At 43.2% G+C, this 15,741-nt stretch overlaps 1 protein-coding gene across 3 annotated transcripts in view; it reads left to right on the top strand.

Moving 5' to 3' along the window:
* Positions 1-3,580: 3,580 nt before the first annotated feature.
* LRMDA (leucine rich melanocyte differentiation associated) overlaps positions 3,581-15,741 on the top strand; it is a 676,631-nt gene continuing 664,470 nt past the window's right edge. The window contains exons 1-2 of one of the 3 annotated variants that reach the window (XR_012663092.1): positions 3,581-3,728; positions 8,148-8,248. Coding sequence is in view for 2 of the 3 variants with exons in the window: in XM_075109328.1 (XP_074965429.1) it covers positions 3,699-3,728; positions 8,148-8,248 (131 nt within the window). In the remaining variant the exon portion in view is untranslated. The remainder of the gene's footprint in view (positions 3,729-8,147; positions 8,249-15,741) is intronic. The other 2 variants (XM_075109328.1, XM_075109327.1) reach the window with 2 other exon arrangements.

Here is a 15,741-nt window from a genome sequence, read left to right as displayed (position 1 = left end):
CATATTTTTTTAGATGACAATACGTGGTGGTCTGCCTTACTCCGAAATGCAAGAGGATTGTGTTCACGCACATGCAGTCGTACGTGTGCAGTGTGCCGTAAGCTAGAAAACACATCGCTTTGATTAACTCACTCTGAAATACTTTTGTAACTTTCAGTTAATGAAATGTTCGGGATTGCTAGTTGTTCCTCCTGTAAACTTCCAGTGTTGTTCTTTTAGGATAGGAAAACAATTGTGTACAGAGGTTTTATATAAAAGGGTAGAATTCATTTGGTGCTTGCTGCTATGCCAAACTTACTGGCATGTAGGAGCTAATTATTTTAACCAGTTGGTCACTGGGATTTTGTAATTGTAGCTGTGTAGGTGTTTGAGGCTAATGACTGCTAAAATGACTTAAAGCTCTGCTATTATGCGATGAACTTAGAAAAAGGGACAGACCTGATGGGTATTTACCACAGTTGCAGCACATCGCTTCTCACTGGTTTGGAGGCTGGTTTACAGGTATTAACATCTGCTTTGAACATGTAGTACTCTTTATCTGAGGAACGGGTCTGCTCAATTTGTGATGTATATATGTGTGTATATAAAAAAAATATACTGAGCATATTAATAACTCATTTATTGTTGCTATATACAAGAAAACTTTATTCAGGAAAAAGGTTGCTTTTGTCTGCATGTAACTCTGTATCACAGAATTTTGACAATATTTGTTAAAAAACTAAGGAAATAGTATCTGAATGGCCCACACAGAAGTGCTACCTTTTGCTTCTAATTGTGCAGTGAAACCGATCATTTAAGTAAAGTGATTTTTATACTTTGTGCATACATCCAGTGTAAAAAAAGACATTTCAAAGGTCAGCTAAGTCCCACTGTCAGATAAATGACTTCAACCTGTACAAAGAAGCCTCACAAAACTTTCGGCTTCTAAGCAACCACCACCAAAAATACCTTCTGTACAAACCGAGTCCTCTGAAGCTTTTCTCGCCAAGGCAGCTCTAGCAAAGCTAAAGCAAACATTCAGATGATTCAGGTTGCGCGGGGCCAGGACTCAGGAAGGGAGCGTTTTGGGATGCTGGGAAGAGTAAATACATATTGTTGGGTGAAAAACATTCTAAAAGCAGAGGCAGCCTCGCGATCACCTCGAAGCTGTGCCTTAAAGTGACACTGACGATCAGCAGGCTCAAAAGCTAAAAAAGCCCTCCTGCATTTATATAGCACTGTAATGTATTTTAGCTCTGTAATAACATGAGGCATGAACTAATGAGCACATTGACTCATAGGTTTGCAACCTGAGACACTGTTATAACTTCGTTACGGTTTCAGATCAGATGTTACAAAATACTCCTTCAGCGGTAGACAGTTGCAGCTGTGGGTTTTCATTCCTTCTGAGAGTTACGTGCAGGTGATGGGTGCTTTGAAATGAAGGAATAAAACAGAGACTCCGAAAAAACAAAGTGTGAGAACTTTGCCAGTCATCCTGTGGGAAACTGGCAGCAGAATTAGGACTTTCAGGACGTAAGTTTCCAGAGCCCGTGGAAGCATCACAAGACAGACACCTCTGTTCTCCAGTCCTCTGTTCTAGCGAGCTCTGTCCTCGCTTGCTGTGCGGCAGAGAAGGCCCACCCTGCTGCCGCAGCCAGCAGCGCTCCCTGCTTGTTACACCCCACAGATTCAGAGCTGTTATTTTATCCACGGCAGGTAATAATCTAGGCCTTGTCTGTACAGGAAGATGTTGAACTGGTTTCAAAAGAATGATTACAAGCCAGATGCACTTAAACCAGTTTTCAACCTCCTGAAGTTGTTTTTGTAATTTACAAAATTCAGCTCAACTGATTGAAGAGATGATAAAGTCAATTTAAGTCAGCCAGGTTAGGGAGCTGCACCTGCAACTTCTCCCTCTAGACAAGGTCTTGCCTTGTAAGTAGGAGGATCAATGGCAGGTTAATGTAATTGGCAATGTGAGAGGCTGGAAAAAACAGTCGTGTGCTATTTTGTAAACTATTCAGGCAGGAATTTTTCCTTCATAGATATCTCTAAGGTGACAGCTAACACTCTCCTGAAATTAATACTAATAATGTAGATAACAATGTGTTAAATTGTTTTCAATATAGTTGTTCTAGTTTTACAGAAGTGTAGTATTGAACTGAAGTCACGCCAGTAAGACAACCACGGCTAAGTACGGCAGTGGGCCGCTTCGTGCCTTCAGCTGTACGCGTTCGCCGGGATGGGAACCGCAGGCTTGTGACTGAGGGAGAGATAAAAAGAGGTAGATACAGAAAGGGGAGAATGTATTGCTTTGTTTGAATTTACAGTTCACATAGTCCTTGTTTCCCTTGGCATACGTTATTTGCTATATAATCTAATAAATAAATAAAGGCACTGGTTGTTTGAAGCATGCTGGGTGATGACCTGAACTGGCAAGCATGTCTTGATGGAAAACTCGTACTTAAGAGAAACAGAACTTTTATTCATCAGCGTAGGATCATCTTATTTGCTGCAGATGAAGGGAATAACTCTTCTCTGTCTTAGATGACACAAGGAAAATTAGATCCATGCAAACCATCGGAGCGATTTGTTCATTGACTGTGTTTTGATTTTCCTACATGTTGTCCCATTTTAAAAAAAATTTATTACACAATATATTAAAATAGCAGGGAGGAAAAAGCATTACAGAATGTTTTTTCCTCAGCCATTTGCTCCATGTTTCCTGCCCAGCAGACAGCGCAAAAGGAGGAATGGCTCTAGAGGAGGTGTAATGCCACAGCTGTACCAAGAACTCATTCTGTTGATACCAAGAGGCAGAGCAGCGAGTACAGCATTAGTTTCTGCTGTGTTGCTGAATAAATTGTAGAAGGCGGTTTGCAGTGTAGAACATGAATCCTCCTGAAACTTATTTCCGCTCACAGCATGTGCCTCTGCTTTCAGCAGGAGTGAGTTACGCTGTATTAGCAAGAAAGGGGAAAGAAGAGCCAGAGGTTTGAAGGTGCTCAGGCAACTGAAGAGGTAACGAGAGGACTAACAGGATTTAGGATCTAGGGATGAGAAACCGAGGTATCTTTAAGTGTCTCACATAAAATTCTTACGGACAACCTCCAGTTCCCCTGCTCGGCCTAACCAGTGGTGACCCGCCATCGTGCCACTGCTCCAGTTAGCAAGTTCTCACGCCCTGGAAGGGCTGTTTTGACAGGTATTATTTCTGTTTTCCACACAAATTACCCGGTATTCCATAGGCAAAAACCACTGCTGTGGGGAGGTGGGCCTCTCCTGTAGATAGCGCGGGATCACTTCTGCTTTGCCCGTGGCACGCACCTCTTCGCAGGCAAGTTACGCTTTACGCCAGAACGGAGGAAAGCCAAGCCAAGGCGCGCCGCTCGGCCGGCCGGCCCGGGTGGTCCCGGGCCCCGCGGGGGGCGACACGCGAGCCCCGCTCCCTCCCGCGCCCACACCTGCGGGCTGCCCGCCTCGCCCCGGGGCCGCCGGGAGCGGCGGGCCCTCGCCCCCCGGCAGCCCCCTGCCCGGGCGGGAGGGTCCCGCCGCGGGGCCGCACGAAGGGGCCCGGCCCGGCCCGCCCCCGGGAGGCAGCGGGAGCCCCGCGCCGCCGCCCCCGCCCGCGGCCCGGCCGCGCTTCCGCCCGCGTCAGCTGACTGCTGCCAACGAGCGGTCCCGGCCCCGGTCCCGGCCCGCCGAGCGGCCCCGCCATGGCGGGGGTGGTGGTCAGCGGAGACCAAGTAAGTGTCCGCGGCCGGCGGCGCCCGGCACGGCGGCGGTCCCACCTGCCGGGGGCAGCCCGCCCCGGCCGCCGCGTCCCCGCCCCCGGCCCGGCCCGGCGCGGCGGCTGCCAGGACTGCCGGTCCCGGCCGGGGGAGGCTCCCGGGGGTGCGGGGGGGCCGGGGGGGGGTGTGGGGCTGGGGTGGCTCCCGGCCGCAGGTGAGGCTTGGCGCTGCGGGACGCCGCGCAGGTATCGCCGGCGCCCAGTAGCCCCTGCCCCGGTGCGCTGGCAGCGCCCGCTCCCGGCGGGTCGGCGGCGGGACGCGGGTGACTGGGGTCGTTGCCCCGCCGCTGCCGCCGGCTGCCGGAGCCCGCCCGCTCGCAGGCAGGCAGGCAGGCAGCGGGCGCGCTCCCGGGGCCGCGCTCCCGCGGGGAGCGGCGCGGCTCTGACCGTCGCTCCCGCCTAGGCCCGGCGGGCGGGGAGCCCGTCCCGCTCCGGAGCCGCCCCGGCTGCTCCCGGCCCCTGCCGCGCTGGGGAGGCGGGCTGGGGGACAGGCCGGGGGAGCAGGAGGAGGAGGGGGACTGAAATGTGCCAGGCGCGGTGCCTGCTGCGAGTCAGCGCTGTGTGTGTTCCGTTTTGGTCAAAGAGAGAAGTTGGGAAGCAGAACAAATCCTGCTGGCCTTCACCCAGCGCCTTATTTGGCTACTGAAAAACTTTCTGGCTGAAAATTGATGTCGTTACTGCTGAACCTGTGACTGAAACTAGCAAAACGTTTTTATTTCCTTCCCCCAAAAAGAACAAATGAAGCCAGTCTTCTTTTTGAAGGCAGTTTGCTATGAAGCCGGGTGCTGCCCATCTAACTGCTTCTTTAATCTGGTTGCTGTTTCTGCGTGGAATTCACGTAAACGTGTGTGTGATATGGAGGCAATTGGCTATTTTTGCAGCCGCTGCAGGAAACGGTTCCTGTGGTCTCTGTGGTGCACTGAGTAACAGGCTGCCCTCTTCCCCCAAGGGTGCCTTGAGCCCTGTGAGCAAAGTGTACTCTTAATTTGGCCATGTGCCTGACATACAATCTTCTAACAGCACAGAGTAAAATATAATGCTCGACTGACTGGAAATACTCTCCAGATGTAATCCCTTCAATGGAAGGCAATGTGCAATATCTAGGGTTCATACATGACCTATCTGGTGACATTCTTTTATAAAGATGTTACTTTATGAGTTACTGAGATTACAGTACCATTGTAAAATTATTGCAGGGATTAAATGGTAATATCCTCTGAAACTGAAGCAGGAGAGAGCTGCAGCTGCTATTGACTGGTGAACTTATGTTTTAAATATTTTGTCAAAACACATTTTTCCCTGAATTGCATACAGTGCGTTGAAGAGTCTGCAAGAATGTCTGAGACGTCCACGGCCCATCTGATGCTGGGCTTTGTGGGGAGCTTTCTGACCATTTCAGTGGGATATTGAGCAGGGCACCGGCAGTACAAATGACTGTGACCTGACCAACCTGTATTAGATTTGTGTTGGAGAATTAGGCAATGGAAATATCTGCATCCAGTTTTTAATCCCACCTCACGTCTGTGACTGGCGTAGAAAAAACCCCTAAGAAATCTCCCGTTACCAGTGTGCCTTGCACCCAAGGAGCTGAGGAGTCTTGGGAAAAGCATGCTTGCTCTCGTCTCTCGGCGATGGCATCTCTGGACACGCGCTTGAAAGCCCATACGTATTTTCAGTGTATTTGAGATGGATGCAAAAGGAAGAATACTGAATTATGTATGTTTATTGTTTTCTGGGTAAAATATTTTGAACCAAAAGAGTGAAAATGAAGAAATGTTATTCTCCTATTGGCCACACTACTGAAGTCTTGTTTTATATCGGCATTGTTCAAGGATGAGGGAGCAGGAGAGTGGGGAAATAACTCTTGAAAACTTGTTCAGAAAGGCTCACTGTGTGTTGTAGCGCTGGCAGCTGCTGCTGCTCTTACAGTAAAGAGAGTTCTTGGGTATCTGATGCAAGTTCATGTATGTGGGGCATGGAGATCTGAGGCTGAATGCACTTTGTGGGTTTTGCGGAAAAAGAAATCTATTTATTTTAAATGGGAAAACGTGCTCGTGCTGTGCCTGTGCTGAAATGGACTTTGTGGAAGTCAAATGCCTTTTACAAGGCCTCAGCACATTAAAAGGCTGTGACAACCCTATTTCATCTGCAAATATGCGTGCCAAATACTCTGTTTGTACCAGTTGTGCAAATATATTTGCATATTATAATGGTTTGGAGGCTGAAGCTTTGCAACATTTGATGTGTTTTGCCTCCTGTGTGCCCCACAACACATTTGTATGAACTGTTTTCTTCAGCTTCTGTTCTCGTGGAGCTAGGACCCTTGTGCCCAGGTAAGCTTCTGAAGCAGTGGGAATGCAGGTCAGCGTCTCTTGCTCCTTCTCCACCACTCTTCCGGGTGAAAAGCAGTGTGGTGGGCTGTGCTTTTGTAGTGTTTGTAGTTGCTCAAAGTGGTTTTGCACTCCTAGTGTTAATAGGCATCACATTTTAATAATTTCAATTTCGACGTGTTACATTGAACGAAGTGGTTAAAGAGTTACTCTGCTGTTAACGTGGTGTCTTCCCAAGGGTTTGCAAGCGTTAAAGATATCTACCATTCAGTGAAGAGCGAAGCAATTCTTGTATGCATACCTGCATGTGTGTTGTAAAGTGCACTCTCGTTGTCTTGGATGAAAACTGGGGAAACCCCCCCCATACTTCGTAGAATCATAGAATGCTTTGGGTTGGAAGGGACCCTTAGAGGTCATCTAGTCCAACCCCTGTATTTAATTCATCTAGTCCAACCCCCTGTATTGAATTCAATAAATTCTGTTACATCCAAACCATTAGGATGCCAGCTACACGAAAGAGTTCCTTTCCCTTTTGTCCTTATATTTGCTGAAGTCATGTGCTTGTCTGGTAGCAGAATTTATCGCAAGAGCAGGTATGGTTTAACAAGGGGAAGAAGTTGTTAAACTGAGCTTCAAGCTACTTGTTTTCTGCTCGTAAAAATTATTTCACTGTTGTCAGCTTTATCTGTTGAGGTTATTGAACAAAATGAATTAAATGGGATGCAATATAGTATTATCAGATTGCAATAATTTTCAGAGTGTAAGAGACCAGGATGACTTGCAAAGGTACATGCTGCCAGTCTGGTCTGCAGAGGAGTCTCTGTTTTAATGGAAGGTGAAATACTATCACAACAAAGTTTGACTGACTTTTTGTGTATCTTCATCTAACACCTTTTAGACCCGTGGGATATGGTCTTGAAATAGACTTCATATGAAATATTTAGATAATGCTAGTATCTCAGAGATAGTGGTTCTAGCACAGCGTTGAAATCTACCTAACTAGCGAGTTGCCATTGAAGGGCAACAAAGATTTCTTTAGCACCAAATCTGAAATGTCAGTGTTTATACTGATATTTTGAACACCAGAAGGGTGAACCAATATAGATGTATAGAATTGATGACAATAGGTTTGGCAGGCTTTGTGGGGATTCTTTGAAGAAATCAAACCAAAGGCTTCTAAGACCTCCCAGCAGGGAGAACGGAAAAAGTTCAGCGGGGTTATTGTTTGTATCTTTCTGGAGATATTATCACTCACTTCATCCTGGCTAAAAAAAAATATTAAAAAAAAATCTGAGTAGACTGTATTTTTGCTACCACTGCTTCTTCCCGTGTTTGTTAAAGGTGGGTTAGATGGGCTGGTATGAAAAAGAGGAAAGTCATTGACAAGTATTTTGGGTATAAGGAGAGGTATGCTCTGAACATAGGTGTTGAGGCCAGAAATCTTACGTGACTGGCTGAAAAAGGCTGCATGCTTGGTTTTTTCAGATCTCGGGCAGCCCTCTTGCTCTGCCCGTAGCATATCCCTGGGAACAATAATCTCACGGAAGGGTTGTGAGAAAGCACTGACGGTACACTACCAGGTATTTCTGGACCAAACTTCCCAAAGTGATCTTTAGTGTGTTGAGTACTGAGAGGCAAACTAGAAAGTCCTTTGAATGGCTTCTGATCTTTCAGGAAAATGTCTTCTGGAGTGTATTAGAACATCGGAATGGTAATACAAGGTAAGGTCAAATCAAAGTATTACCGGTGGAGTAGAAGGAATGTGATGTATTTGATCAAATTACTTTCATCTGGAGACAACACATTGTATTAAGGATATAGATGTAATAAATGTTAAGCTGTTTGTATCAATAGGAAAATGCGGTTGTGATAGACTCTCTAGTGGTAAAACTGACATAGCTTAAAGCTGTAAGGAATATTTACTATCTTGTGTGTTACAAATATTTACTATCTTATGTGTTGTCACTGGATCAATGAGACAGAATCTGGACAGGAAACTAAATAATCCACTTACAAAATGTTTCCTTTTTTCTTCCAATTCTCAGGTGTCCTACATAAGTCAAGACTGTGAAGAAATTCCAGAATTCCTGGGAAGAAAATATGGACATATGGCAAAAAGGCTAGATCTTAGCTTCAACTTGTTAAGGTACGTGGCAATATATAGATTTTTCAAGTGCAATATGGGGCACCAACTCCAAAAATAGACTATTTCTTTTTTTTTTCTTTTCAAAGTAGAAACATACACGTATGTCGGGTACATTCAGCTGTTATCGAGTGGTGACACTGTTTTATAGGCAATGTCTGTCTCCTTTTCTTGCACACTTGGAACACAAATAACCAGGTGAGTTTGGAAATATCTCGTGTTAATGTAAATGATGCCTGCTGAGGAGCTTATGGTCTGTTCTCTGCTCAAAACGGAACATAAGCATCGTCACCTGAAGAAGTGAAGAATGGGATCAAAAGTGAATTGTTCTTAACCAAAACACAAGTAAGTGCGTGCTTCTCTCCCTTCTTGTTGTTGGTAGATTTCTGGTTATTACCGTAAGTGGTTTGTAATACTCTCTTCCCAGGTGATGTGTTTGTGTTGCATGATTTTATTTCTGGGCAGCTGTGTAGTTCAGTGCTAAAACTAAGTGCAGTTAGAATTTATAAATGAATTAGAATTATTTTAATACATGGATTGATTTAGAATTCTATAGTACTCCTGTTAGTTATTGCAGTACCCTTTTTCATGTAATCCTTGTGGGAGAGCCTCGTGAGGTTCAGCGGTGTATCTTTCGGGTTGGCAACTCTATAGGTAAGGAGGGAAAAGGAATGGAGTGAAGTTGTCTAAGAAAAAAGGCGTAGTTTTTCCATGGTGGGGTTGGCCTCTTTTGAGTTTTCCTTTTATTTCATTAAGTCTGCTTGTGAGGAGTGAGGCACATAAAAGTAGTGTGCTGATGCCTTGTTCTCCTAGGGGGGACAGCCACTGGTTTTAACTCACTTGACACTCATAAATGTTATCCTGAGCCACTGTCAGCTCTGAAAGGCTGATCCCTACATGCAAGAGGGAGCAGAGCAAAGGAGGCACTAACCGATCTGTGGATTGTTACTGTCATATACTTCTGGCTGATGACCCGTACCTATGGAAATTGTGATCAGAAGATGGTGGGGAGGAATTGAATGTCCATGTTTTCATTTTGTTGTGAAGATAATCCAAGTTTTGCATGTGTATTCAGATTTAACACGTCATCAGCAAGACTGCTCCTTCTTTACACCTCTGGAGGAACTACCTCTGGGGAAAAAAAAGAGTTTGTTTCTTTCATTTAATGCATGATTTGAAGAACCGTTCCTCTGACTTTGTAGCATTTCATAAAGTAAAATGTTAACATTAAATCTATTTGTAAAATACCACTTAAAGTTTTAAAGTCATTAGTTCATGTTTTCATGGAGAGCATAACTGGTGGTGTATTTCTCAAATCTGCGTTCTCATCCCTTCTTTCCTTCCCTGCCCAAAACACTACTGTTTCGCCTCTTCTTCAGAAGGGATGTCATCTGGTTTTATTGGGGTTTGGGGGGAAAAAAGTCTGTTAAAATCTTTTGTGGGGAAACGTGAAAGTGCTAGTTTTTGGAGTAGCTGCAATCAACTTTTGGTGTAGGATAGCTTGCTGTTGTAAAGCTGTAAAAGTATTCTAAGGCCAGAAGTCAGATGTAGGGAAAGGGGAGACGTTGGTTGGTCTTTTTCCTTTGTTTTGTGGTTTTTTTGGTTGGTGTTTTTTCCTTTTTTTAGCTTAGGGAAGCTAACACTAAATGTGATGAGTGCAGTAATGTTTTCTTATTTCAACTGTGACAGATATGCGTAGTATATGGAAACTAAGAATGACGTATTTATTATAGAGTAGCCATTCAGGCTAGTTGTACTCGTATATGAACACTGTGCGGGCATATTACAGAGAGGGTCAGGTGAGATGTAGAATAAATGTCATAGCCTTAAATGAATGTAAATATAGAAGAGATGTCTTGGGTGGCTGTTGCAGCAAGTGTAAACAGTAAGATCATTGTAATCTTCTTCAAACAAATGTTATTGCTTGAAAATTCTGACAATGCTATAGTATAGTGATGAGTTTTATGATTTTTATCAGTGAATGCTTAATTTGAATAGTTTAGTATGGTTTTTTTTCAGTGGGGAAGAAACTCTAAATGTCTCTTTATAAAGGAGGGTGATTTTATAGAAAAACTTGCTATCTGTTGGCAAAGACATAAGTTGAGTGAAGAAGACCAAGGGAGATCAAAATCTAGAAAAAGATATAGAAAATATTGTGCTTTGCTGGCACAATAGTTATTTGCAGTAAGGATGTTGGCTTTCACTGTAACATGACTCATTATTAGATGAGAGTGTGTGTGTGTTCTTGGAAAGAAAAAAAATATTTCAGTGGTCACTAATTTCTTAGCCTGTATTTAAGCCAGAGAAATGCTGAAATATTCAAGTTACCTGCTCTCGGTGTTAGGCAGTAAATAAGTACTTACCAACCTTCTTTTGAATGTTGTTTTGCATATAGGGTTTCTGTGTCCTATCCTCTGTAAGTATGGCTACTGCCGAGGGTATTTCAGGAAGGAATCATCCTCCTGCAGCAGGCGATAAATTCTGTTATGTAAAAGTGTTGGTAGAACTTCTGACAACATAACACTTACATTAAGAATTTAAGAAATTGAGCATAGAGGGAAGATTTTTTTTTTTAAATTTTGTGGGCAGCAGTGTTTGCAGTCGTGTTATCTGATATTGCTATCACAGGTGTAGTCGCATGGAGGGGAAGAGAGAGATCCCTGTCGTAGTACCGTGCTCAGCTTTGTGGTCGGTTGGCAGCAAGCTGCTCTTCCCAGGCAGTGCTGTCCTTTCCGGACCAGAAGCTGCGTGCAGTTGTAGACTTGCAGCCTTCACTGTGCGCGCACGCACGCACGCTTACCCGCATGAGAGGCTCCCAGACAGGTGTCACAAAACTTTCTTACGCAACTGGTACAATGTAATACCTGATTGAACAATTGCTTTAGTGAACTGTACTGATTTTGGTACCGCTCTAAGGTAAATAACTTTGTTGCAAAAGTCAGGGTAGAGCCGGGTAAGTTATTTTGCCATTTAAGGCTTTCCACCGTAAATGTGTGTTTTCAGAGGTTTGCCCAGGTGTACTGGGAAGAGGGTGGGAAGACTGGCTGGTGCTGTTAGTAGAGGGAACTTAGTCAAACATGCTACATTTTGAGACTTACATGCAAACAACTTTTGCCAGGTTTGTCCCTTAATAACATATCTCAAGAGATGCTGTTGTGTTTTCCCAGGAAATAGAGCTTATTTTGTGCAAACCAAGGAGTTCCCCCACCTTTTTTTTTTTTTAAACCTGTTGAGTTGATACACATTTGGGTAATAATTTTAAAAAATTTAGGGATATCTTCTAATTATTGGTTGTTGTGGCACTTCTGTCTTCTTTTATCTGCAAAGAAAAGTGATTATGTGGATTCAATGCTCTTTTGTGGCGTGGTTTTGTTACTCAGATTTCTCTGATTTTTCTTTTTTGGATGTGATATAAACACATAAATGTACACAGCACTGGAGAGCTAAATTGGAGGAGGGGAGGGTTGTCATTAGTTCTTTTGTATTGGCAATTAAATACAGAGGAAAATGTGTATTTTTCACCATTTTTTTTCTGGCTTTGGAATCCTTCTCAGGCTACAGCTCCTTCCTCTTCATTACCTAAAAATTAGGGCTTGTGTAGATGCTTAACTGTCTTTGCATCAGATGTGGTAAATCTAATAAAAGTACTTGATTAAATAATCACAAGAAATTGCTCTTTAAAAGAATTGTCTGTCTTGTTTGCCTTTGTCCAAGAACTAGCATCTCTCTGTGATTACTCTGAGCAATGCATGGATCCAACTCTCTCTCCTCTGGCAGCCCAAGCAGAGTGACTGTTACCAGTCACAACGGTTACGCATCTCCCCTGTTCCCTGTGAGGGAGAGGAACGATAGAGGTGAATGGCAAAAGGGCACTTGTAATGGGGATGTTGGGGAAAAGGAGCAGTAACAGCAATTTGTTTTGTGTGAAGCAAAGGGAAGAACTGGTGTGTGTTTGAAAGCATGCTCGTAATCAGCAAGATATGGTGCCACTGCATTGCCCCCTGTTTACACCTCCGGCGGATGGAAATCCTTCAGCCCCAGACCACTGTAGTCCACTTGTGAGTTATTTCTTCTCATGCCGTTTTACTTGCAGATTTTGTGTGAACAGTTTCAAATGTCTCTTGTTTTCTTTTGGGACTAACGGGGGTGTGTGAAGAAGATGGAGCCACACTCTTGTCAGATGTACAGCAAAAGGACGAGGCGTTCGTCACAGGTTGCAGCAAGCGAATTTCCAACTGTTTGTAAGGAAAGGCTTCGCGATGAGAAAGGCTGAGTGGAAGAGGTGCCCAGAGAGGCTGAGGAATCTCCATCCTGGGTGATGTTCAAAGCACAACCGGACAAAGCCCCAGGCAATCTCATCTAACTTTGAAGTCGCCCTGCTCTGAGCAAGGGATTGGACTAGATGACCTCTAGATGCCCCTTCCGACCTAAATTATACTATGATTCTGCAGCTTTATTGGTGTGGTCATCATAAAACGGCCTGTGCTGTAGCAGCTCTTTTGATTTGATATTGGTAGTGATTTTCAGCTGTTTTAGAAATGAACTACTTACACGGTGCATTTTCAGTAAGGCATGTTTCAGGAGCAGAGGTGTTTTGCTTTGGAAATCTGTTCCTGAGGCTCTCACGGCAACTGCATTTGATAGCCTTCCCTATAACAGAGTACTGTAAAGGCCACTATTTTGTTTCATAATATGTGGAAAGCATTCCCTGGTTCCCATTTAATGAAAGCATAGAGTGTAGGGAGGAAAGTCACTGATGTGCCAGTGTTAGCGTGACTGGGAGGCTTTGCTGAAAAGGATTTCATGGGGAACGAAAAACTATTGCTGATCATTAGAAGTTAAAGAATTTGTTGGAAACAAAGGTATATAATAATCACTGGTGAAGGAAAGAGGAATAAATAAGTAGGAAGGATATAATGTAGGTAGGGAGTAGAGATTTAGAAGAGATACAAAGTTGGTTGTTTTTTTAGATGCATCTTGCTGTCTGGTGGAGAGAAAAAAAACTATTCAAAGGTTCTTTTATTTGTCTTAGATAACTTTCTTTGTGCCAAATTTCTCCTTTCACGCTGAAGGCTAAATGCACTCCAGTGCTTGAATAACAGATGCCAGTGTTTTTGTACAAGTAGGTGCCGTGTTTTTATAAACAACCTCTACAGTTCGATTCCCAGACAAGTCCAGCTTCTAATTTTGTCCTCAGTAGTTTTAAACATGTGAGTTGTTTTCCTTTTTCTTACAGAGATCTCTTCTGGGTCTAAGCTACGAGGCGAAAGGGAGAGTGAATCTTTAATCTTGGCCAATGAGGGAGGATTAATCCAATAATTGTGCTCATGGAGATACAGCTATCTCTTCCCTCTCTCTAGGGTGCAGATTATTTCAGCTAGAAGCATGAATAATTTGCACAGTATGTGCTGGTGCATATTTTCCACTGTCCGATTAAGAGGGTGTATGTACAAAAACATCCCCTTGAACTTTAATCCTAGTCTGGAATGTTCTTCCATAACCTTTGTGAGGCTGAGGCTTTGTAATATCCTCTCTGTGGACTAGAGATTGTTTGTTTCTCTCTCTGCCTACTGTTTTCCTGCCTGGGGGAATATACAAGTGGCAGCTTGAAACTGGGCTTCAGTGTTACAGGGCACATTCCTCTGTGAGTTCGGCATGTGAAAGAGAGGCTTTTTTTTTCCTTGCCACCTTCTGAGTCTGTGCACCAATAAGACACACAGAACAGGAAGATGAACAACAAAAGAGAGATGGAGAAAAAAAAGCCAGAATTCAAAACAAAGCATGACATATTTTTAAAAAGCCTTTAGACTGCTCTTTATAGCGTTTTAAAATGTTGAAGAAAATGCACTATTGTTAAAACTTTCTGATGGTTTTATTTATAAGGTAGAAAAATATTTTCACCGTAATTGGGTAACTCTTAATCGTAGCAATTGCATATTTATCAGTGTGAGGGGCTGTTATTAATGTAGCTGTCATGCACAAACACATTTCTGCATTAAATCCATTTAGTATGTGCATTATTTGGTCTAGAATGTCACCAGGACATCAAAGCCCCCTTAGGCATAAGAGCACAGTGCCCTGCTGTGGCTGCAGAAAGGGCTTGATCAATAAATGTAACATGTTAATGCAGAGCAAATAGAATAAAAGATTTCTTTGACAAGACATGAAAAATCACCTTGTGGCAGCTGGCATGGTGATGCCATTTCAGCGGAGACACTAGCAAAGTTGATCTGACAAGTAAAGAGGAGAGATGATGGTTATAAGGTGCTTTTGTTTCAAACTTCTTTCTTGACCTGTCAGGTTTTGAAGGAGCCTGAATGGCCCTTTTTTGTCATGTGAAAATTGTAGTCTTAGGCAGTTATGAAGCAGTTATCTCTTCTCAAATTGTGAATGCTGCTGTTTAATTGATTCACTTAGCATTTGAAACTGTCACGCATTAATAATTGCTAAATCCTGTAGATACTGCTCCAGTGTGTCATGCTTAAATGTGTAGTTATCAGAAAATTAATATCCTTAATGAACCGATGCTTTCAAACTAGCATTGCATGAAATCTCTTTTGCCCTTTCATTTGCTGAAGGTGTATCAGCCAGTTTGCAGAGAAACCCCTCCCGACCGTTGTGTGGCTTTATTTATTTATTTTTTTTGATGCCCGACAAATGCCAGCTTTGCTTTGGGTACATAGAGTGCTCAATGACAATAAATATAGTAATTATGCTGGAGTTAGTAATTAACATAATTATAGTCAATTACGACAAATACAGTGCAGAGCTAAATAAATGAGGGTGAGAAATTAGCAAGCTAATTGATTTACCTTACTTGCTGCTTTTTCTTGCAACTAGCAGTTGCAGATTTTCTGCAGGAGAAAGAGCGTTGTTTACAAATAGCTGATTGTGTTTTGAAATGATTCTGTCTCGTGGCTCTCGCTCCTGTTGCTTTTACACTGAGGTGAAGAGGATTGAAATATGGGGTAGCGGTTAGAAGGAGAAAGGAGCTGCTGTTCTGTCCGCACTGAATGCTTTGAAGGAAAATGTATGTTCTTGCTTTCATTTTAGATGCTTCTTACGGTACTGAAGGTAAAAAAAAAAATCACCCAAACAACTAATGATTCTTTACAAACAAAACACATTGCTCCCGAAATTTTGGTCATATATTTTAATCCCCTTGGACGCGCCCTGAATTATCTAAGAGACATCTATCTTTCTGTTTGTCTATTGACATTAGAGAGATCAGCAGAGCACTGGATAGGCTAAAGGAAGAATTCAAATCGTTCAAGTAATCCAAGTGTGTTGAAACAATATGCCCTTGTTCAGCCATCAGTTTCAATAACTTAGAACCATTGGACCAGTAGAGATGCATAGTATCATAACATTTGTGCACATTATAATTGCCTGTTTGGTTTCAAGATGATTTATAGTATGTTGTCTGAAATAAGTGTATTGGAGCTATGCAGTTAATCTGTTTCACTCTCCTTGTTTTTTTGTTTTCTTTCAAGCAT

This window comes from Phalacrocorax aristotelis, chromosome 14, assembly GCF_949628215.1.
Source record: "Phalacrocorax aristotelis chromosome 14, bGulAri2.1, whole genome shotgun sequence".
Classification (NCBI taxonomy): domain Eukaryota; kingdom Metazoa; phylum Chordata; class Aves; order Suliformes; family Phalacrocoracidae; genus Phalacrocorax; species Phalacrocorax aristotelis.
Note: the sequence above shows the minus strand (reverse complement) of the source record. Positions and strands in the feature narration are given on the sequence as shown.